General features: G+C 41.6%; 1 protein-coding gene across 3 annotated transcripts in view; it reads right to left on the bottom strand.

Moving 5' to 3' along the window:
* Positions 1 to 22,961, bottom strand: part of LOC138681526 (proton-coupled folate transporter-like) — a 730,145-nt gene that overhangs the window by 181,143 nt on the left and 526,041 nt on the right. For all 3 annotated transcript variants that reach the window (XM_069769104.1, XM_069769106.1, XM_069769105.1), the window contains one exon: positions 20,919 to 21,075. In XM_069769104.1, coding sequence (XP_069625205.1) covers positions 20,919 to 21,075 — 157 coding nt within the window. The remainder of the gene's footprint in view (positions 1 to 20,918; positions 21,076 to 22,961) is intronic.

The raw sequence follows: 22,961 nt of genomic DNA, 5'->3' as shown, positions 1-22,961 counted from the left end.
ATGCAGAACCGTAAAAATAAAAAATCATATTTTTTCACAAAAAATATATTTTTGCCCCCAATTTTTTATTTTTCCAAGGGTAAGAGAAGAAATTGGACCTCAAAAGTTGTTGTCCAATTTGTCCTGAGTACGCTGATACCCCATATGTGGCAGTAAACCACTGTTTGGACGCATGGGAGAGCTCGGAAGGGAAGGAGCGCCGTTTGACTTTTCAATGCAAAATTGACAGGAATTGAGATGGGACGCCATGTTGCGTTTGGAGAGCCACTGATGTGCCTAAACATTGAAACCCCCCACAAGTGACACCATTTTGGAAAGTAGACCCCCTAAGGAACTTATTTGGATGTGTGGTGAGCACTTTGACCCACCAAGTGCTTCACAGAAGTTTATAATGCAGAACCGTAAAAATAAAAAATCATATTTTTTCACAAAAATTATATTTTTGCCCCCAATTTTTTATTTTTCCAAGGGTAAGAGAAGAAATTGGACCTCAAAAGTTGTTGTCCAATTTGTCCTGAGTACGCTGATACCCCATATGTGGCAGTAAACCACTATTTGGGTGCATGGGAGAGCTCGGAAGGGAAGGAGCGCCGTTTGACTTTTCAATGCAAAATTGACAGAAATTGAGATGGGACGCCATGTTGCGTTTGGAGAGCCACTGATGTGCCTAAACATTGAAACCCCCCACAAGTGACACCATTTTGGAAAGTAGACCCCCTAAGGAACTTATCTAGAGGTGTGGTGAGCACTTTGACCCACCAAGTGCTTCACAGAAGTTTATAATGCAGAACCGTAAAAATAAAAAATCATATTTTTTCACAAAAAATATATTTTTGCCCCCAATTTTTTATTTTTCCAAGGGTAAGAGAAGAAATTGGACCTCAAAAGTTGTTGTCCAATTTGTCCTGAGTACGCTGATACCCCATATGTGGCAGTAAACCACTGTTTGGGCGCATAGGAGAGCTCGGAAGGGAAGGAGCGCCGTTTGACTTTTCAATGCAAAATTGACAGGAATTGAGATGGGACGCCATGTTGCGTTTGGAGAGCCACTGATGTGCCTACACATTGAAACCCCCCACAAGTGACACCATTTTGGAAAGTAGACCCCCTAAGGAACTTATCTGGATGTGTGGTGAGCACTTTGACCCACCAAGTGCTTCACAGAAGTTTATAATGCAGAACCGTAAAAATAAAAAATCATATTTTTTCACAAAAATTATATTTTTGCCCCCAATTTTTTATTTTTCCAAGGGTAAGAGAAGAAATTGGACCTCAAAAGTTGTTGTCCAATTTGTCCTGAGTACGCTGATACCCCATATGTGGCAGTAAACCACTATTTGGGTGCATGGGAGAGCTCGGAAGGGAAGGAGCGCCGTTTGACTTTTCAATGCAAAATTGACAGAAATTGAGATGGGACGCCATGTTGCGTTTGGAGAGCCACTGATGTGCCTAAACATTGAAACCCCCCACAAGTGACACCATTTTGGAAAGTAGACCCCCTAAGGAACTTATCTAGAGGTGTGGTGAGCACTTTGACCCACCAAGTGCTTCACAGAAGTTTATAATGCAGAACCGTAAAAATAAAAAATCATATTTTTTCACAAAAAATATATTTTTGCCCCCAATTTTTTATTTTTCCAAGGGTAAGAGAAGAAATTGGACCTCAAAAGTTGTTGTCCAATTTGTCCTGAGTACGCTGATACCCCATATGTGGCAGTAAACCACTGTTTGGGCGCATGGGAGAGCTCGGAAGGGAAGGAGCGCCGTTTGACTTTTCAATGCAACATTGACAGGAATTGAGATGGGACGCCATGTTGCGTTTGGAGAGCCACTGATGTGCCTAAACATTGAAACCCCCCACAAGTGACACCATTTTGGAAAGTAGACCCCCTAAGGAACTTATCTGGATGTGTGGTGAGCACTTTGACCCACCAAGAACTTCACAGAAGTTTATAATGCAGAGCCATAAAAATAAAACAAAATTTTTTTCCCACAAAAATTATTTCTTAGCCCCCAGTTTGTATTTTCCCTAGGGTAACAGGAGAAATTGGACCCCAAAAGTTGTTGTCCAATTTGTCCTGAGTACGCTGATACCCCATATGTGGGGGGGAACCACCGTTTGGGCGCATGGGAGGGCTCGGAAGGGAAGGAGCGCCATTTGGAATGCAGACTTAGATGGAATGGTCTGCAGGCGTCACATTGCGTTTGCAGAGCCCCTAATGTACCTAAACAGTAGAAACCCCCCACAAGTGACACCATTTTGGAAAGTAGACCCCCTAAGGAACTCATCTTGATGTGTTGTGAGAGCTTTGAACCCCCAAGTATTTCACTACAGTTTATAACGCAGAGCCGTGCAAATAAAAAATATTTTTTTTTCCACAAAAATTATATTTTAGCCCCCAGTTTTGTATTTTTCCAAGGTTAGCAGGAGAAATTGGACCCTAAATGTTGTTGTCCAATTTGTCCTGAGTACGCTGACACCCGATATGTGGGGGGGAACCACCGTTTGGGCGCATGGGAGGGCTCGGAAGGGAAGGAGCATCATTTGGAATGCAGACTTAGATGGATTGGTCTGCAGGCATCACATTGCGTTTGCAGAGCCCCTAATGTACCTAAACAGTAGAAACCCCCCACAAGTGACCCCATATTGGAAACTAGACCCCTCAATGAACTAATCTAGATGTGTTGTGAGAACTTTGAACCCCCAAGTGTTTCACTACAGTTTATAACGCAGAGCCGTGAAAATAAAAAATCTTTTTGTTTTCCCACAAAAATTATTTTTAGCCCCCAGTTTTGTATTTTCCCAAGGGTAACAGGAGAAATTGGTCCACAAAAGTTGTTGTCCAATTTGTCCTGAGTACGCTGATACCCCATATGTGAGGGTAATCCCCTGTTTGGGCACACAGGAGAGCTCGGAAGGGAAGGAGCACTGTTTTACTTTTTCAACGCAGAATTGGCTGGAATTGAGATCGGACGCCATGTCGTGTTTGGAGAGCCCCTGATGTGTCTAAACAGTGGAAACCCCCCAATTATAAATGAAACCCTAATCCAAACACTCCCCTAACCCTAATCCCAACAGTAACCCTAACCACACCTCTAACCCTGACACACCCCTAACCCTAATCCCAACCCTATTCCCAACTGTAAATGTAATCTAAACCCTAACCCTAACTTTAGCCCCAACCCTAACTGTAGCCCCAACCCTAACCCTAGCCCTAACCCTAACTTTAGCCCCAACCCTAACTGTAGCCCCAACCCTAACCCTAGCCCTAACCCTAACCCTAGCCCTAGCCCTAACCCTAACCCTAGCCCTAACCCTAGCCCTAACCCTAGCCCTAACCCTAGCCCTAGCCCTAACCCTAACCCTAGCCCTAACCCTAGCCCTAACCCTAGCCCTAACCCTAACCCTAGCCCTAACCCTAGCCCTAACCCTAGCCCTAACCCTAACCCTAGCCCTAACCCTAGCCCCAGCCCTAACCCTAACCCTAGCCCTAACCCTAGCCCTAGCCCTAACCCTAGCCCTAACCCTAGCCCTAATGGGAAAATGGAAATAAATACATTTTTTTTTATTTTTCCCTAACTAAGGGGGTGATGAAGGGGGGTTTGATTTACTTTTATAGCGAGTTTTTTAGCGGATTTTTATGATTGGCAGCCGTCACACACTGAAAGACCCTTTTTATTGCAAAAAATATTTTTTGCAATACCACATTTTGAGAGCTATAATTTTTCCATATTTTCGTCCACAGAGTCATGTGAGGTCTTGTTTTTTGCGGGACGAGTTGACGTTTTTATTGAAAACATTTTCGGGCACGTGACATTTTTTGATCGCTTTTTATTCCGATTTTTGTGAGGAAGAATGACCAAAAACCAGCTATTCATGAATTTCTATTGGGGGAGGCGTTTATACCGTTCCGCGTTTGGTAAAATTGATAAATCAGTTTTATTCTTCGGGTCAGTACGATTACAGCGACACCTCATTTATATCATTTTTTTATGTTTGGCGCTTTTATACGATAAAAACTATTTTACAGAAAAAATAATTATTTTTGCATCGCTTTATTCTCAGGACTATAACTTTTTTATTTTTTTGCTGATGATGCTGTATGGTGGCTCGTTTTTTGCGGGACAATATGACACTTTCAGCGGTACCATGGTTATTTATATCTGTCCTTTTGATCGCGTGTTATTCCACTTTTTGTTCGGCGGTATGATAATAAAGCGTTGTTTTTTGCCTGTTTTTTTTTTTTTTTTCTTACGGTGTTTACTGAAGGGGTTAACTAGTGGGACAGTTTTATAGGTCGGGTCGTTACGGACACGGCGATACTAAATATGTGTACTTTTATTGGTTTTTTTTTTTTATTTAGATGAAGAAATGTATTTATGGGAATAATATTTTTTTTTTTTTTTCATTATTTTGGAATATTTTTTTTTATTTTTTTTACACATTTGGAAATTTTTTTTTTTACTTTTTTACTTTGTCCCAGGGGGGACATCACAGATCAGTGATCTGACAGTGTGCACAGCACACTGTCAGATCACTGATCTGATAGCAGTGCAGGCTGCTTCACAGTGCCTGCTCTAAGCAGGCTCTGTGAAGCCACCTCCCTCCCTGCAGGACCCGGATCCGCGGCCATCTTGGATCCGGGGCTGGAGGGAGCAGGGAGGGAGGTGAGACCCTCGCAGCAACCCGATCACATCGCGTTGCTCCGGGGGTCTCAGGGAAGCCCGCAGGGAGCCCCCTCCCTGCGCGGTGCTTCCCTGCACCGCCGGCACATCGCGATCATCTTTGATCGCGGTGTGCCAGGGGTTAACCCCTTCATGACCGGGGGATTTTTCGTTTTTCCGTGTTCGTTTTTCGCTCCCCTCCTTCCCAGAGCCATAACTTTTTTATTTTTCCGTCAATTTGGCCATGTGAGGGCTTATTTTTTGCGGGACGAGTTGTACTTTTGAACGACATCATTGGTTTTAGCATGTCGTGTACTAGAAATGGGAAAAAACTCCAAGTGCGGTGAAATTGCAAAAAAAGTGCAATCCCACATTGGTTTTTTGTTTGGCTTTTTTGCTAGGTTCACTAAATGCTAAAAATGACCTGCCATTATGATTCTCCAGGTCATTACGAGTTCATAGACACCAAACATGACTAGGTTATTTTTTATCTAAGTGGTGAAAAAAAATTCCAAACTTTGCTAAAAAAAAAAAAAAAAAAAGTTGCGCCATTTTCCGATACTCGTAGCGTCTCCATTTTTCATCATCTGGGGTCGGTTGAGGGCTTATTTTTTGCGTGCCGAGATGACGTTTTTAATGATAGCATTTCGGTGCAGATACGTTCTTTTGATCGCCCGTTATTGCATTTTAATGCAATGTCGCGGCGACCAAAAAAACGTAATTCTGGCGTTTCGAATATTTTTCCCGCTACGCTGTTTAGCGATCAGGTTAATATTTTTTTTTATTTGATAGATCGGGCGATTCTGAGCGCGGCGATACCAAATATGCGTAGATTTGATAATTTTTTTTATTGATTTATTTTGATTGGGGCGAAAGGGGGGTGATTTAAACTTTTATGTTTTTTTTATTTTTTTCACATTTTTTTAAACTTTTTTTTTTAACTTTTGCCATGCTTCAATAGCCTCCATGAGAGGCTAGAAGCAGGCATAGCACGATCGGCTCTGCTACATAGCAGCGATCTGCTGATCGCTGCTATGTAGCAGAATTGCACGTGTGCTGTGAGCGCCGACCACAGGGTGGCGCTCACAGCGACGGGCAATCAGTAACCATAGAGGTCTCAAGGACCTCTATGGTTACCATTCACAAGCATCGCCGACCCCCGATCATGTGACGGGGGTCGGCGATGACGTCATTTCCGGCCGCCCGGCCGGAAGCGGTAGTTAAATGCCGCTGTCTGCGTTTGACAGCGGCATTTAACTAGTTAATAGGTGCGGGCAGATCGCGATTCTGCCCGCGCCTATTACGGGCACATGTCAGCTGTTCAAAACAGCTGACATGTCCCGGCTTTGGTGCGGGCTCACCGCGGAGCCCTGCATCAAAGCAGGGGAGCCGGCATCGGACGGTATAGTACGTCCGATGCCGGTAAGGGGTTAACGTGCCGGGGGCGGTCCGTGACCGCTCCTGGCACATAGTGCCGGATGTCAGCTGCGATAAGCAGCTGACACCCGGCCGCGATCGGCCGCGCTCCCCCGTGAGCGCGGCCGATCGGCTATGACGTACTATCCCGTCCAGGGTCAGATAAGCCCAGGGCACCTCGACGGGATAGTACGTCTAAGGTCACAGAGGGGTTAATATACCACCGAAAAAAATTACAGAGGTAATGTTTCGACTCTTGTTCCGGGTCTTTATCCAACCTCGCTTGTGCAGGAGACAAAGTTGCAGTAAGTTGCAGAAATATAGGAAATGGAAGTCCCAGCTGGGGCTAAAATCCGTGTCAGGGGAGTACCATCAGACGTTATGGAAAGTCCAAATTGTCACATTACAATGATACGTGAACTGTACTTCTGACCACTAGACACCACTATGCTCTCCACAAAGCCTATACTCTTCCACTTGTTCAAGCTTAAGCCTAGAATAAGTTGTCAAGTCATTAACAACAACAGTTTATTTTACATGATGGAGAAGTATATTTGATACTATGGATTAGCTGCTGCACTAACTTAATTAATTTCAGCAAACATAGATGCATCAGCTGAACATTCCCATAGAATTCTGGGCCATCAGACAGAACCAGTGACATGAATTGGCCCTGTCTTCATTGGGCATACTGTCATATTCAGCCCTGTCAGAGAGGGTATTCATCATGGTCGGTGGCTTTGTCCAAACCAATGGACTGAATGTGGAAATCCTTGAAACTTAACAATTTTAATCAAGCAGGTATCAATACCAACTTTCATTCACCTATGCATGGTGCCAATAATTAAATTAGCCAAAGTATCTGATTGCTTGTCTCTTGTGTTCTACACTGCTGTGCTGCTGCCAGTTCCAATGGGCCAACCTAGCTGGGCATATATTCTGTGTCCATTAAGTTATCTATACTGTGCTGTTGCTAAGGCAGCCAGTGCTGGCCCTATACTGCCAGTCAGAACCTTGTCTTTCCCTATAGATTTCTATGCCACATGACTTTGCTGCTATCGCTGCTACTGTCACTAAATTGCTCTGTCAGCCACACATTTCCTGTCTGTCCATTGTGTTTTAAAGTGTCATACTGTACTATTGCTGCCATGATTGCCAGAGCTTAGTCTATTCTGGCAGACACCTCCTTGCCTGGCCCATCAAATTGTTATACTGTGAGGCTTCTGAAGTTGCCACTGCTGCTAGATGCTCACACACTTCTCCTGTCCAGAGCTTATCTAATGTGTTGTATAAGTATACTGCAGTGCTAATGTTAAGCATAGTTAAATAAATAGGGCAGCACACTGCAGCGCCAAAACATGCAAACTTGAAAAAACGAAATTTGAACTGCATTACTGCACTAGAAATATGAAAAATGAGAGCTTTTAGCGCACAAAAATGGCCAATTTTATGTGTACCTCGTAGCCACGTTAAGGCATCTCTCTTATACGAGGTCCTACGTTTGACCTACCTCACTGAGAATAAACGTCTCCATCTGAATGGGTACATGTAGAAACCTCTTCTTGGACTCAAATTCTCTCTCTATGTGGAGGGGTATTGGACCTACTATAATTAAAACACCTGAAGCTAGGAGGCGGGGAGTGCACGATCAGAAGGCTAGAGAATACATTTCAAAAACCTGACCTGCACATCCAAACATAGACTGAGTGTGAACAGGTGCTGAACCCAGAGTCGCCAACTCGTATATAGTTAAATAAATAGGGCAGCACACTGCAGCGCCAAAACATGCAAACTTGAAAAAACGAAATTTGAACTGCATTACTGCACTAGAAATATGAAAAATGAGAGCTTTTAGCGCACAAAAATGGCCAATTTTATGTGTACCTCGTAGCCACGTTAAGGCATCTCTCTTATACGAGGTCCTACGTTTGACCTACCTCACTGAGAATAAACGTCTCCATCTGAATGGGTACATGTAGAAACCTCTTCTTGGACTCAAATTCTCTCTCTATGTGGAGGGGTATTGGACCTACTATAATTAAAACACCTGAAGCTAGGAGGCGGGGAGTGCACGATCAGAAGGCTAGAGAATACATTTCAAAAACCTGACCTGCACATCCAAACATAGACTGAGTGTGAACAGGTGCTGAACCCAGAGTCGCCAACTCGTATATAGTTAAATAAATAGGGCAGCACACTGCAGCGCCAAAACATGCAAACTTGAAAAAACGAAATTTGAACTGCATTACTGCACTAGAAATATGAAAAATGAGAGCTTTTAGCGCACAAAAATGCCTTAACGTGGCTACGAGGTACACATAAAATTGGCCATTTTTGTGCGCTAAAAGCTCTCATTTTTCATATTTCTAGTGCAGTAATGCAGTTCAAATTTTGTTTTTTCAAGTTTGCATGTTTTGGCGCTGCAGTGTGCTGCCCTATTTATTTAACTATATACGAGTTGGCGACTCTGGGTTCAGCACCTGTTCACACTCAGTCTATGTTTGGATGTGCAGGTCAGGTTTTTGAAATGTATTCTCTAGCCTTCTGATCGTGCACTCCCCGCCTCCTAGCTTCAGGTGTTTTAATTATAGTAGGTCCAATACCCCTCCACATAGAGAGAGAATTTGAGTCCAAGAAGAGGTTTCTACATGTACCCATTCAGATGGAGACGTTTATTCTCAGTGAGGTAGGTCAAACGTAGGACCTCGTATAAGAGAGATGCCTTAACGTGGCTACGAGGTACACATAAAATTGGCCATTTTTGTGCGCTAAAAGCTCTCATTTTTCATATTTCTAGTGCAGTAATGCAGTTCAAATTTTGTTTTTTCAAGTTTGCATGTTTTGGCGCTGCAGTGTGCTGCCCTATTTATTTAACTATATACGAGTTGGCGACTCTGGGTTCAGCACCTGTTCACACTCAGTCTATGTTTGGATGTGCAGGTCAGGTTTTTGAAATGTATTCTCTAGCCTTCTGATCGTGCACTCCCCGCCTCCTAGCTTCAGGTGTTTTAATTATAGTAGGTCCAATACCCCTCCACATAGAGAGAGAATTTGAGTCCAAGAAGAGGTTTCTACATGTACCCATTCAGATGGAGACGTTTATTCTCAGTGAGGTAGGTCAAACGTAGGACCTCGTATAAGAGAGATGCTTTAACGTGGCTACGAGGTACACATAAAATTGGCCATTTTTGTGCGCTAAAAGCTCTCATTTTTCATATTTCTAGTGCAGTAATGCAGTTCAAATTTCGTTTTTTCAAGTTTGCATGTTTTGGCGCTGCAGTGTGCTGCCCTATTTATTTAACTATATACGAGTTGGCGACTCTGGGTTCAGCACCTGTTCACACTCAGTCTATGTTTGGATGTGCAGGTCAGGTTTTTGAAATGTATTCTAATGTTAAGCATACTCTCTTGACTGTTCACAAATATGAAACAGCTTCCATAATAGTATCATTTTTTTTGCTAATTTTGCCTGCCGCATAGAGCGTCAGTTCATGTGCTTCATAGAACAGAACTGCCCATCAGGCAAATTGGGCAAGTTTATCAGTTTCCTATGGGAAGTTGAGGGGAATCATGCTGTGAGGGGTTTTGTAGGGACCATCCTACTGAGTTGGTTGCTGTGGAGGCCAACATACTGTCTAGGAGACTGATAGAATGATCATACTGTGTGGAAGACTGTAGGGCCCACCTTGCTTTGTGGAGGGTTATAGAGGCCATCATATTGTGTAGCGGCATCCTAATGTATGGGGGGCTATGAGGGCTATCATACTGTTGATGGATTGTGATACTACCATGCTGTTTGAAGGACTGCGGGAGCTATTATGCTTTGTAGTGGGCATTATACAGTTGGGGTTCTTACTGTGGAGGTGGACACGTGGGCATCATGCAGTAAGGTTAGATCACAGACTGGGCATCCTACTTTGTAGAGGGACAAAAGTTATAATACTGTTTTGGGTGTCATTAAAGGCATCATACATTGTTGTGGGCACTGTGGTCATTATTGTGGCTAAATTTCATCTACATTGATGAGCAAAAGGATAAAAATGTCTTGAACTTTTGACTTTCAGGCCTCATATCTCATTTTTTACTTCTTCATACGTGAGACTACTACCATTTTATAGACAATCATCTTGGCTATCTCACACATAAATTTAACTCACAACTATTTACCGTATAATTAACTATGCAGATTCTTGTCATGTCACTGTATTTTTTCTGTTTTACTCCTAAAAAATCTCAATTTTAATATTTATTATTTTGCTAATATTTTCTAAATCCACCTGTGGATACATGAGAGTCAGTGGGTGCTCTCATACATTGGCTCAGCTGTCTTTAGAAAGACTGCATGGACCAGGGCTCATCCCACTGAATGCCCACACTCCTTCCTTGTGGGAATAATAATACTCAAACAACACAAGTTCAGGGTAAAACAGTGTGACAATACTTTATTAAACCACCAACAGAAAATAACATAGAACAGTCCCAGAAAATACACAAGATTGTTCCAACCTGGCTTCTCTGAATGTTTTCATGGGACCAGGTGACCGGTGTTCCCATCCTGGCTTCTCTTAACGTCACCATGGGGCCAGGTGACAAGATGGTGAAACCTGGCTTCAAATGTTTCCATGGGACCAGGTGAGCTGATGGTCTCAACCTGGCTTCTCAGAACATCTCCATGGGTTCAATGATGGTCAATGGGGCAGATCTGTATCCCTCCAGCTGGGGCTATGGTCCCTTAAGCTGGTATCATGTAGAGTGTAAAATTTGTATCCCTTTTGATGGAGCCATGGTGCCTTGGCTGTTATTCTGTAGAGTCTCCTTCCAGAATGATAAAGATTGCTTTTTATACCCACATCTGTTCTTCAACCATCATCCACAAGTCAGGGGGAAGGTGGGATGAGGTCAACTCTCATTGTTTGAATATTTAATTAAACTGCATATAATCTGCTTTGTCCTTCACTGTTTGCAGGTCAACAAGCTACATGGACATATAAAATAGGTAATAAACATATTAGCAAACATTGATTGTTCAATGACCTTGTGTCTCTGTCCTCCATGGATAGCAACACAATAATCAATTCGAGAGTCAAAGTTTAGGCTCATATGAACAATGGCCTATGTTCCTGGAGGAACTTTGTTGTAGAGATGGCTGTATGAGATGGAGCACCATCCTGCTGCAAAATTTGACCGCTTTTATGATTTGGAATATAAGAGGCAGCTAATATAATAATTCTTGATATTTTAGGCTATTGATATTGCCTTCCACCTTGCAAATGTTTTGCACAATCCCATACTGAATGTAACCCCAGACCATAATCTTTCCACCACCAAATGTAACTGTTTTCTGGGTGTATTTTGGATCCATACGGGCTCCAGTAGGTCTCCTGCATTATTTACAGTGGCTGTGGTATAATTCTACTGAAGATTCATCAGAGAAATCCACCTTCTGCCATTTTTCCAGCGTCCATCTGTTTAGCAGGCTGTGGGGCTTTGCAAATGCCACACTTTTTTTATTTGCCTTCTGTTTAGTGCTGGCTTCTGGGCACTGATTCGACCATGGAGGCCATTTCAAGACAGAATCCTACAAACTTTTCTAGTTGACACAAGGACTTGAGGTTACCAGGGCTGTTGGAGCTCTGCTACAGTGGAAGAGGGGTTTGCTTTGGATTATCTCACCAACAAATGTTCCTCTTGAGCAGTTGTCTTGCAGGGTCTGCCGGACCTGGGCTTGTCAAACACTTCTCCAATCTCTTCAAATCTTATTTTAATTCTTTGTACTTGACGCTGAGACACATTAAAGGTGCCATCCACCTCTGCAGTAGATCTGGTCTTCAGCCTCTTGATAATCCTGGCTTTGGTCACAGGGTGGATTTTTGGCATGTTGTCAGAGCTCAAGTTGCAGTTCAAGTGAAGGTCTGGGGTGCTGGGTTTCTTTTTATACACACACACTAATTAACTGATCATTTACTGAGCACAGGTGAGTATGTAAACTAGGATTGGGTGCATTATATGACCAGGCGACAAAACTTTTGTCTTGCCAAAATGTGCCCATTCTGTGTCCATTAACTGATCAATATTTCTGTATTGATGCCAATTTATTTTCTTAAACTAAACCACATTTCGGAGGGCTTCAGCTTTCAAAAGAATAATTTATACAACCAATGGATGAATTTAACGTCAGGTTATAAGCTTTTATTTACATAACATGGATAAGCGACATAACTTCTGTCAGGGAGTGTATGGTGAACAGTGGGCTGGAGATGAGATGCGACAGGGGAGTATACAGCCTGAGAGGTGAGAGGTCAGGTGAGGTTTTTTTTTCTATCTACATCTTGTGTTTATTATGCTCTGGGCTCTCGCCAGACCTCAGAGCATAATAGGCAACAATTAATTCATGGAAAATAACTTCATATTCATGTGTTCCTTTTATTTGCTCTAGTGGAATCTATGTACAAATAAGCTAGGCATTTGATTAATGTCAACTTGAATCATGGACTGCAGCCATGATGTTAATCAGGACAGGATAGACATAGTAATAAGGTGAGTATTACTGATTTAGCATAGGAGGTCTCCAATGTTAGAAATCATTGCAAGATTGCAAAGATTGAATAGTACGGGGGTACCTTGCTTATGCTGGCTCCAGAACTGCCAGGGCTGTCACCCATGTTGCAGGGGGGAAGACATTCATTCCAGGATGAACCCTTGCATTTGACTGTAGTAGGCGGGGCTGATATAAATACCGCTGCGCATGGGAGAGGAGACAGAAGCCGGGCGAAAAAGCTGAGCGGTGAGTCAGGTGCTGTGTCTGCTGACAGGGCAGAGCGACACGTTTGTGCAGACCGACCCATCATTATCCAAGCATACAGGTCCACCGCTGGTGAATGACTAACCAACAATCCTCTGCCATCCTCCGAGCCTGGAGGTGACTCAGACTTGACGCCAGAGACTGCACCGGGTTTGTGACACCGTGAGAGACAGGCGTCCAGGCCCATGCTCCGTTACCCAGGATCAGTGTAGACCACGCAGCAAAGTCTTGTTCCGGCGGTTTCATACGTTGGACTCAGTACCATGCCGGGCTCACGTGGGTATGGGAAAGTTACTCTCTCCTCAAAGACTACGTCAAGATGCCATGCACCGCTGTTGTTGGTGCCACCGTTGGATCACCGTTCATCACAGACCTCTTCGTGACATCAAGTGTCACTGCTGTCGGTGTCACCATTGGAACCCTAAGACACCGCACACAAGAAGACTACAGTCTGATAAGTTTCACCTCTCTAGTTGCTGAACTATCATTCATCCCTGTCCTAACCTGCCACTCTCCCCATTCCGCCCAACTCCCTACCACAACCCTGCAATCTATCTCTCCCTGGGTGGAGTGTGTTTACTGTTAAATAAAATTGTTAACTCTTGAACTAGTCCATGCCCTCATCATCTCCCACCTCGACTACTGTAACCTCCTGCTCTGTGGCCTCCCCTCTAACACTCTAGCACCCCTCCAATCTATTCTAAACTCTGCTGCCCGACTAATCCATCTGTCCCCTGCTATTCCCCGGCCTCTCCCCTCTGTCAATCCCTTCACTGGCTCTCCATTATCCAGAGACTCCAGTACAAAAGCCTAACCATGGCATACAAAGCCAACCACAACCTGTCTCCTCCATACATCTGTGACCTCGTCTCCTGGTACTTTCCTGCACGCAACCTCCGATCCTCACAAGATCTCCTTCTCTACTCCCCTCTTATCTCCTCTTCCCACAATCGCATACAAGATTTCTCTTGCACATCACCCCTACAATGGAACTCTCTACCACAACATATCAGACTCTCACCTACCATCGAAACCTTCAAAAAGAACCTGAAGACCTACCTCTTTTGGCAAGCCTACAACCTGCAGTAACCACTGATCGACCATGCCACTGCACAACCAGCTCTATCCTCACTTACTGTATCCTCACCCATCCCTTGTAGAGTGTGAGCCCTCGCGGGCAGGGTCCTCTCTCCTACTGTACTAGTTGTGACTTGTATTGTTCAAGATTATTGTACCTGTTTTTATTATGTACACCCCTCCTCACATGTAAAGTGCCATGGAATAAATGGCGCTATAATAATAAATAATAACAATAATAATCTGCCTCCTGTCCATGATGACATCCCGCGTTCCTGCGATTTCTACAAAAACATGGTGGACAACCTGAAAGTGGATCATCAACTAAGACAAGAGTACACTAGACATACACAAGAGTATTTACTTAATTCTTTATTAGTTGCCTAGTCTGCTCTTTAAAGGAAAAAAATGCTTTAGTGCCTTTCTAAGCTCTCTCTGGTAGTGATAGCATGGTATGTTTAAGAATGATATGCTGTTAGGATATATTAGCAAATTAACCAATACAAAAGAAGAGAATGCACTGTATGCCTACAAAGTATTTTTATAATATGTAACTTTGCCATATAGTAACACGAATTGTTATCAGCATATTGTGGTCTTCAGCAACCAAACCATAATGGAAAATTATATCTGTACTTTTTGTAGGTATTTATACGATTACTAAGTTCTGTGAACAACATTTTAATGAGACAAATTGGTTAATTAGGTATAGTTTTCAAGGAACATTGATCATTATTTTAGTAGTCATCTCAAATGATGGAGAAAGATTGCTCTAGACCAAGCCACCAGCTGTAACTTGTTTTGAGAGTCTAGATATCATTTCTTGTAAATACTGTGCTCATTTATGTATGTAAGAGAAACACATTTATTGTTGAAAAGGAACAATTTTGGCAAAAAAGATTAACGACCATTTTAGAACGACATACATGCAATATACCAACACCTGTCCCTCTAAACGTTATAGATTGCACATAAGAGAATTAATAGTATTTTAGATTGGGTATGATATAGCCTATCATGAATAGGTCCACATTCCCGTACTCATAAACATGTTTCTTCCGGGATCCTATAATTTATTAAATATATCCAAAGTGTTTGAGCCAAGAATAAAGTATTTAAGACTATCAATTACACAATTTACTGGTAAGTGGAATATTTAGCATAATTTGTACATCGACAAACAAGGAAACAAGTACGATTTTAATAGGACAATGCTCAGCACTCTAGGGAGTGAAGGAGGTAAGATATAGCTTAAACTATACAGGTTGCTAGCACTTAGGGATTCAGTATCTAAATTGTACAAGTAGAAACAGCGACATGTCATTTTCTGTAAATAAATATAGCTGTGCAGTACGGGATTGATGGTTGAAGAAGTTGACTTTTGTGCCTTCAGATACACCATTTGTTATTAGCCAGGTGCTGGTATCATTGCTATTGACCATCTACTGTACCTCTCTCCATACTATTTCAACAGGTACAAGAATCATCGTCCAGCTTGACGGTCAATCACACAATTCATATTTCTGTTTCCTGGACAACAGTGAATATGATGTAGGAGCGTAAAAGTGAAAAGGGAATTGGTTGCATGTTGCAGATCTCATCTTTCAGCAGAATCATCAGCACTCAGACATTGGGAAAGAATTTACCGTTTACAGCAGCCATTATTTTCATAATTGAGAACATCGAGTATTCCGGATGTAAAGGAATGTTGAAAATTGCAACACCTTCAGAACATTCTGATTAAATGGGAACCTGTCACCAGGTTATTCCCATATAAGATAAGGCATGTACCTTTAAGCCCTCATATACAGCATTCCAATATGCAGTATAAACAGCCCCAATGTGGCCTGCAAAACAAGAAAAAGACCTTTCATTATACTCTTCTACAGGGGGGTCCGGTCAGATGGGCATCTCTGGTTTTGATTCAGTGCCTCTTCACTTCTTGCGGTCACCATCCTCCTCCTCTGTTTTGTGTGGGTAATGCTTCAAATGTTATCCACAAAGTGTCCAGCATCATAATCCTACGCATGAGTATTTATCCCTGCCCCGTCGATGGCAGAACAAAGTACTGAAGTGAACAGCTGCAGGAAAAGGCCAAAGAATGCCGGTGCATGCGCACCGCAGTACTTTACTCTGCTCACGAAAGGGTAGAGAGAAGTAAGCCAACATTGGAACATGATGCTGGGCACTGTGTGGATGATGTAGGAGGCATCATCCACTCAAAGCAGAGAAGGAAGATGGCGACCGCAAGAAGAGATAAGGTGCTGAAACAAATCCAGAGATGCCCATTGGACCGGACCCCCTTGTAGAAGAGTATAATAAAAGGTATTTTTCTTGTTTTGCAGGCCGGATTGGGGGTATATATACAGAATATTATAATGATGTATATTAGGTCTTACAGGTACAGGCCTTACCTCATATGAGAAAAAACTGATGTCAGGTTCCTTTTGATGCAGTTTCGATAAATATTACATTGAACTTTTGTTAATGCCCTCATGAACACACTATATTTCACTATGAAATAGAAATTCCTAAATGGATATGTTGAGCATGATACATGATCATTTCTGTACATAACATATTTTAAAAATGGATTTTAGATATAATAGAATTAACTGGTACTGTAAAACCTTTCAAGATCAGAAATGGTTTAGCTGATATAAGGGGTTTTGGTGGTCTGTAGACCCTAAGTAGACAAAGCAAATGGAAGAGTTAGTGATTAAATGTTAGAGAGAGTGAGATTGAGAGTTTCAGAAGACCTAGTTACAGATTGAAGTGAGTACACCTGAACTGGAGTACAACTGAGGTGGAGCATAGGGGAGTAAAGAAAGGAGATGCCCCAAAAGGAACATCATTGAGTCAAAACGGCTCACCAGGAGTCATAAGATCGTTGTGAGTTTGAGTGTGTTACCTTATAACAGTGAGTGGACTCATAGCAGCTAGGGTTGAGCGACCTTGACTTTTTTAGGGTCGAGCCGGGTTTCGCGAAACCCGACTATCTCAAAAGTCGAGTCGAGTGAAATCGGCCGATTATGGCGAAAAGTCGAGGATCGACCGAAACACGAAACCCAATGCAAAGCCAATGGGATTTTTTTTTTTTCTCTCTCTCTCTCTCTCTCTCTCTCTCTATCTCTCTGCTCCGTCCGTCCCTGAACTGAAGAGCTGGTGTTACACAGTGCAAATCGCTACAGCGCACAAGCGACAACATGGCGATAGGTCTTAGGGGCGTGGACGCCTATGTCATCACTCTGCCCACGCCCCTTCATTGGCTGAAAAAAATGGCGCCAAGCGCGTTATACGAAACGCGACTTTGGCGCGAAAGTCGCGTACCGCATGGCCGACCCCACACAGGGATCGGGTCGGGTTTCATGAAACCCGACTTTGCCAAAAGTCGGCGACTTTTGAAAATGAACGATCCGTTTCGCTCAACCCTAATAGCAGCCAGTCTGGTGAGGGAAATTAGAGAAAGATGTCTGGCCTCATGTGAGCATCAAAGAAGGAAGCTGCTCTAAATGGATTGCTATTCATGTCAGGGAATGGTATGCAGCTGCAGAATCTGTATCTGTAAGATTAAGCTGAATTTAGCGAGTGAGAATTTGAGTTGCCTACCCTGCAAAAACTTGAATGTACAGCAGTTAATCCTTATCTACTGAAGTGCAAGGAATCTACAGGCTGACAGGGCATCAAATAAAATGGAGAAAAACTATCATGCAAGTTAAAAAGTTTAAACAGTTCCTTTATTGCATTCTGATTATATCTATGTCATCATTTTTTTTAATAAAATAAAGAATTTATTTACGATTTTTAAAGAATGACTGGATTTTGTGATTTTTTTTTCTCTATTTCATTATGCTGAAACCTCTATCATTGTCATATGTAAGATGTATTAAGTATTGTACCAGCTATCTATTTTGAGTACTTATTTTTGAAGAATACAGTAAAAAAATCTGTTTTTAACTATAATGGTCTCTCTTGTTTCATTGTCTGCAATCTTCACTGGGAAACACATTAGGCCACTGCCACTGGCCAACAAGGAGGAAGTATAATCAGAATGAAAAAAGGAAATGAGAAAATAGTCTACTTATCGTTTTTGTTGAGTTTCCAGACAGTACTCAGCCAGGGTCAACCTTAAAAAGGGAAGAACTGACACAGACAAAACTGAGAGGTCATACAATTCAGTCTAGAGAGTGTTATGAAAGGCAATTCAGTACCACAATGGACATAGCGGTCAGAGCACATACAGTGATCTGAAAATAACCCAAAATCATAGAACGAGCTCTGAGACGTGGGAACTCTGCAGACCGCAATCCCTAATCCTCTCCAAACAACACTAGAGGCAGCCGTGGATTGTGCCTAACTCTGCCTATGCAACTCGGCACAGCCTGAGAAACTAACTAGCCTGAAGATAGAAAATAAGCCTACCTTGCCTCAGAGAAACACCCCAAAGGAAAAGGCAGCCCCCCACATATAATGACTGTGAGTTAAGATGAAAAGACAAACGTAGAGATGAAATAGATTCAGCAAAGTGAGGCCCGACTTTCTTAACAGAGCGAGGACAGAAAAGGTAACTTTGCGGTCTACACAAAACCCTAAAGAAAACCACGCAAAGGGGGAAAAAAGACCCTCCGTACCAAACTAACGGCACGGAGGTACACCCTTTGCGTCCCAGAGCTTCCAGCAAAAAATTAGACAAGCTGGACAGAAAAAATAGCAAACAAATAGCAAAGAAGAACTTAGCTATGCAGAGCAGCAGGCCACAGGAATGATCCAGGGAAAAGCAAGTCCAACACTGGAACATTGACAGGAAGCCAGGATCAAAGCATTAGGTGGAGTTAAGTAGAGAAGCACCTAACGACCTCACCAGATCACCTGAGGGAAGAAACTCAGAAGCCGCAGTACCACTTCCCTCCACCAACAGAAGCTCACAGAGAGAATCAGCCGAAGTACCACTTGTGACCACAGGAGGGAGCTTTGCCACAGAATTCACAACAAGAGAGGAACTACACATAAACTCTAACAGTTAACATAGCACAATCTGCTGTCAGCTCAACAAAGTCTATTCGACATGGGCATGCAACTCCAACAATTCATAAAACTTTAACTTCTTCCAGCTATTGGATTTAACTTTATGTCATAATGAGATATCAATTATCACATCAAGATTGATATTGTCATGACTGAGATTGAACAAGCAGGAGCCATTTCACAGCTCCCTCTACCCGCCCACTTCACCACTGCCCCTATCATGAAGTCAGTTGGCTACAATGGGCTGCTATAGCAATTAAAAGCCAAACAGTGACCTCAATTTCCACCATATAATGAAGACTGTCAGCAACTGTGGATTATAATGAGAGCAATCTGGGCAATCACCCAGGTACAAGACACGGAGGGTGGAGGTGGTGGCGGAGGGTGGGGATCATACACATTGTGCTCTCATCATAATCTATGTCATCATTGTTAGCAGTGCACATCAGCTTTTCTGCAGCTCTACTGACTGCAATATAAAATAGCTGCATGCCTAAAGGAAGCCTTTCCCAGCCACCTGTCAAGCTGTGTCTCTATGATGCCAGTGGCTCAATGATATTATCGCACTGCCTGCAAAATGGGATACAGTACAACGATGAAGGAGAAGAGGACACAAGACAATGGCTTGCAATGAATTTGATGGGCAGAGTAGCAGAGTGGAGTGGAATTGATGAGACATGAGCACAGTGCAGGGAGAGAGGACACAAGAGTGGGCAGTGACTTGTAAAGAATTGAGGAAGAGGAGCATTGGGAAGGAGAACACAAGACAGCGACTAGCATTGAATTGGGAGAAGTGAAGTACAATGGATAACGAGTTGGGGAAATAAGAGAGTGACTTATTAACTTATTTTTTACTGAGTGGGGAAATGTGGCTAATTATAGTTCATGGAATCACAATGCTGGAATTTGAATTGATATTTTAAATGGTGGATTGCTCAGTGGCTAATTATACATTAATGGTGTGGAATATATTTGTATTTAGGGGTGAAACGTGGGAGATTTTTTATTTAGGTGGCATATACTATATATGCAGTTGTGTGAAAAAGTGCCCCCTTCCTGATTTCTTATTTTTTTGCATGTTTGTCACACTTAAATCTTTCGGATCACCAAATGAATTAAAATATTAGACAAAGTTAACACAAATAAACACAAAATGCAGTGTTTAAATTAAGGTGTTTTTTATTATGGGAAATAGAAATTCTGACTTACAGGGCCCTGAATGAAAAAGGGATTGCACCTTCACCCCTTAAAACAGAAATTAACTGTGATTTATCACATCTTTTGGAAGCTGAGTTCAAATTCCCTTGAAACTCCCAAAGCTGATTACTGACACACCTGTTCTCAAACAATAACTTAAAAATGATCTGCCTGACAAAGTGAAGCAGACCAAATGATCCTCAAAAGCTAGACATCATTCCGCAATCCAAAGAAATTCTGTAATAAATTAGAATGAAAGTTATTGAGATCTATCAGTCTGGAAAAGGTTATAAAGCTATTTCTAATGCCGCGACTACTCATCAAAGAGGTCATAAAAGACCCCACAACAATATAAAAAGAACTGCAGGCTTTAATTGCCTCAGTTAAATGCCGCTGTCAGAGGAAAAAGACAAAGTATATGTATACAAATTAGTATCACTTTCTTTTCCATTGAAAAGTCATAGTCATGTCAAGATAAAGTTAGTTACTACATGCCTTAATTTATGAAAAGTGTGAAAAAAACCTGTGATAATGACTACTATATTTATATGCTACAAATCTAAATATACTATTGATATAAATCTTCGCTTACAGCTATGTTAAACTTTTGCCAAGCCTACACAAAGTATTATAAGCATCTCAGTTTATGAATTTACATGTGAATGTTTTAGAAAAACCAATGTGTGATGCCTGAAGAATATGTAAACAAATGAAATCCCAAAGCTTTAGTACTTACTGAATCAACACAAAGGTGATTATCTGGAATGCTGCCATAATAACGAAGCACATTCCTGGAAATGATGATAGTGTTGCTGGATAAATTCCATTAAATATTGCTGCAGCAATAAGTAGACATATAGTTTCGACTGATGCCATTATGGAAAACATTGCACCTAAAGAAAACCATACAGCGAAATATTATATTCAAAATAATAATGCCAAGGAGCTATCAGTAGCACGAAACAAGCACATTACTTGAAACTAACATTACACTTTAGAAAGTCTCAAATTAAAGGAGGACAACAATATAAAGTGGTGTGGTTCAGCTGTAGCAGACAGGTAATATATTCTTTTTAGAAGATGCTTAATAATAAAAGGTGGATAGCAAATCTGCTGGAATCATTGAATATTATAGCTTAATTTATATTAAAGCAATACATCTGCAAGCATTCACTGAAACGTGTCTTTCACTGGTGAGAATTACATTAGGACATGTGGAGATACTTGAGGATTATTGCCCCAATGAAAAGAGTGGAAGCATAGCTGTGAATACACTGGATTTTCTATTCTTTAGTAAATAGAATACATTTTGTGTGCCACTTAGACTAATATTAGAGTGTAACTAGAGCATTTGCTTTAATTAGAATAGCAGCTTCAGAGGTAGTTTATATTTTTTGTTTGAAATTTTTAGTTAGATAGTCAATACATTTCACTGGATAATCCATAATTAAATGTATACATCAATAAATAATGAAAATAAAATTCTCTTGAGACATCTCACTTAGCTATAGAAATAAATAAATACATAGACATATATAGTTTGTTATGGGTGAGAGGGCACTATAATGTTCGGATGCTCATTATTCTTACCAAAAAATTACTAGTGCTCAGATGCTCGTTTCAAGTAAAGAGTATAATGGGAGTCAGTGGGAAATTGGAGCATTTTTCCGGCAGACCTAAAAGGAGGTCTGGAGGGCAGTGAAAATGTTGAAATGGATAGAAAAAGTGCTGAATAGAAGGAGAAAAGCATGGGGAAGAACAATGAAAGCATCTCTGACTCCAAGATCACTGTTAAGAACAATGGTGTCACACTTTTACTCCATTGGATTAAAATAGAACATTCAAAATTGATGAGAAATTGAAGTTTACAGAAAACAAAAGGTTAAGAAACATTCTTTCCTGTATTTTGACTTGCATATAATGCACAATTTAAAGAGGATTAAAAAAAATAATTTAAATAAACTAAAATTGAAATATATGTTTAAAAAATGGAAATTTCAGTGTAATCTATGAAGAAAGAAAGAACAGAGAAAAATGGGATGGAAGAAGGACTCAGATACACCACGTATTAGATTTGAAGGAGTGTCATGTAGTGGTACTCTTACACTCATAAAGACTATGCACTAAGTAAAAAGGCTGCCAAAATGAAGAAGCAAAATCATCCATTCATCCTTCAAGACATAAACTATAGTATCTCAATCAAATATTGTTATCAAAGTGTAGTTGTTTGATCCCACACTCATAAAAGGACTGGACACAGTGCAAAGGCTGCCAAAAATTACAAGCAGTGTCATCCATACAACCTTCAAAGCATCAAATGTAGTATCACATTCAAATATTGTATACAAAGTGTAGTTGTGGCACTCTGACACTCATAAAAGATCTATGTTAAGTACAAATTCTGCCAAAAATTACAAACAGGGTCACCCATACAACATTGAAGGCACCAACTGTAGTGCCTTATTAAATATTGTGAACAAAGTACAGTTGTGGTACTCCCTCACTCATAAAAGGTCTGAACAAATTGCAAAGCCTGCAAAAAATTACAAGCAGGGTCATCCATACACCCTTTAAGGCACCAACTGTGGTATCAAATGTAGTACATAATTCAAAATTTAAGAAAGTGTAGTTGTGGAACTTTTACACTCACAAAGACTTTGCAAGCAGTGCAAGGCCAGGAAAAACATTAACCCCTTGCCGACCTCCGCCGTACTATTACTGCAGAGGTCGGTATCACCGCTTTCATGCGGGCTGCAGCGGTGAGCACGCATAAAAGCCA

The sequence above is a fragment of the Ranitomeya imitator genome, chromosome 5, assembly GCF_032444005.1.
Source record: "Ranitomeya imitator isolate aRanImi1 chromosome 5, aRanImi1.pri, whole genome shotgun sequence".
In the NCBI taxonomy this organism is placed as follows: domain Eukaryota; kingdom Metazoa; phylum Chordata; class Amphibia; order Anura; family Dendrobatidae; genus Ranitomeya; species Ranitomeya imitator.
This window is presented reverse-complemented; position numbering and strand designations above follow the sequence as displayed.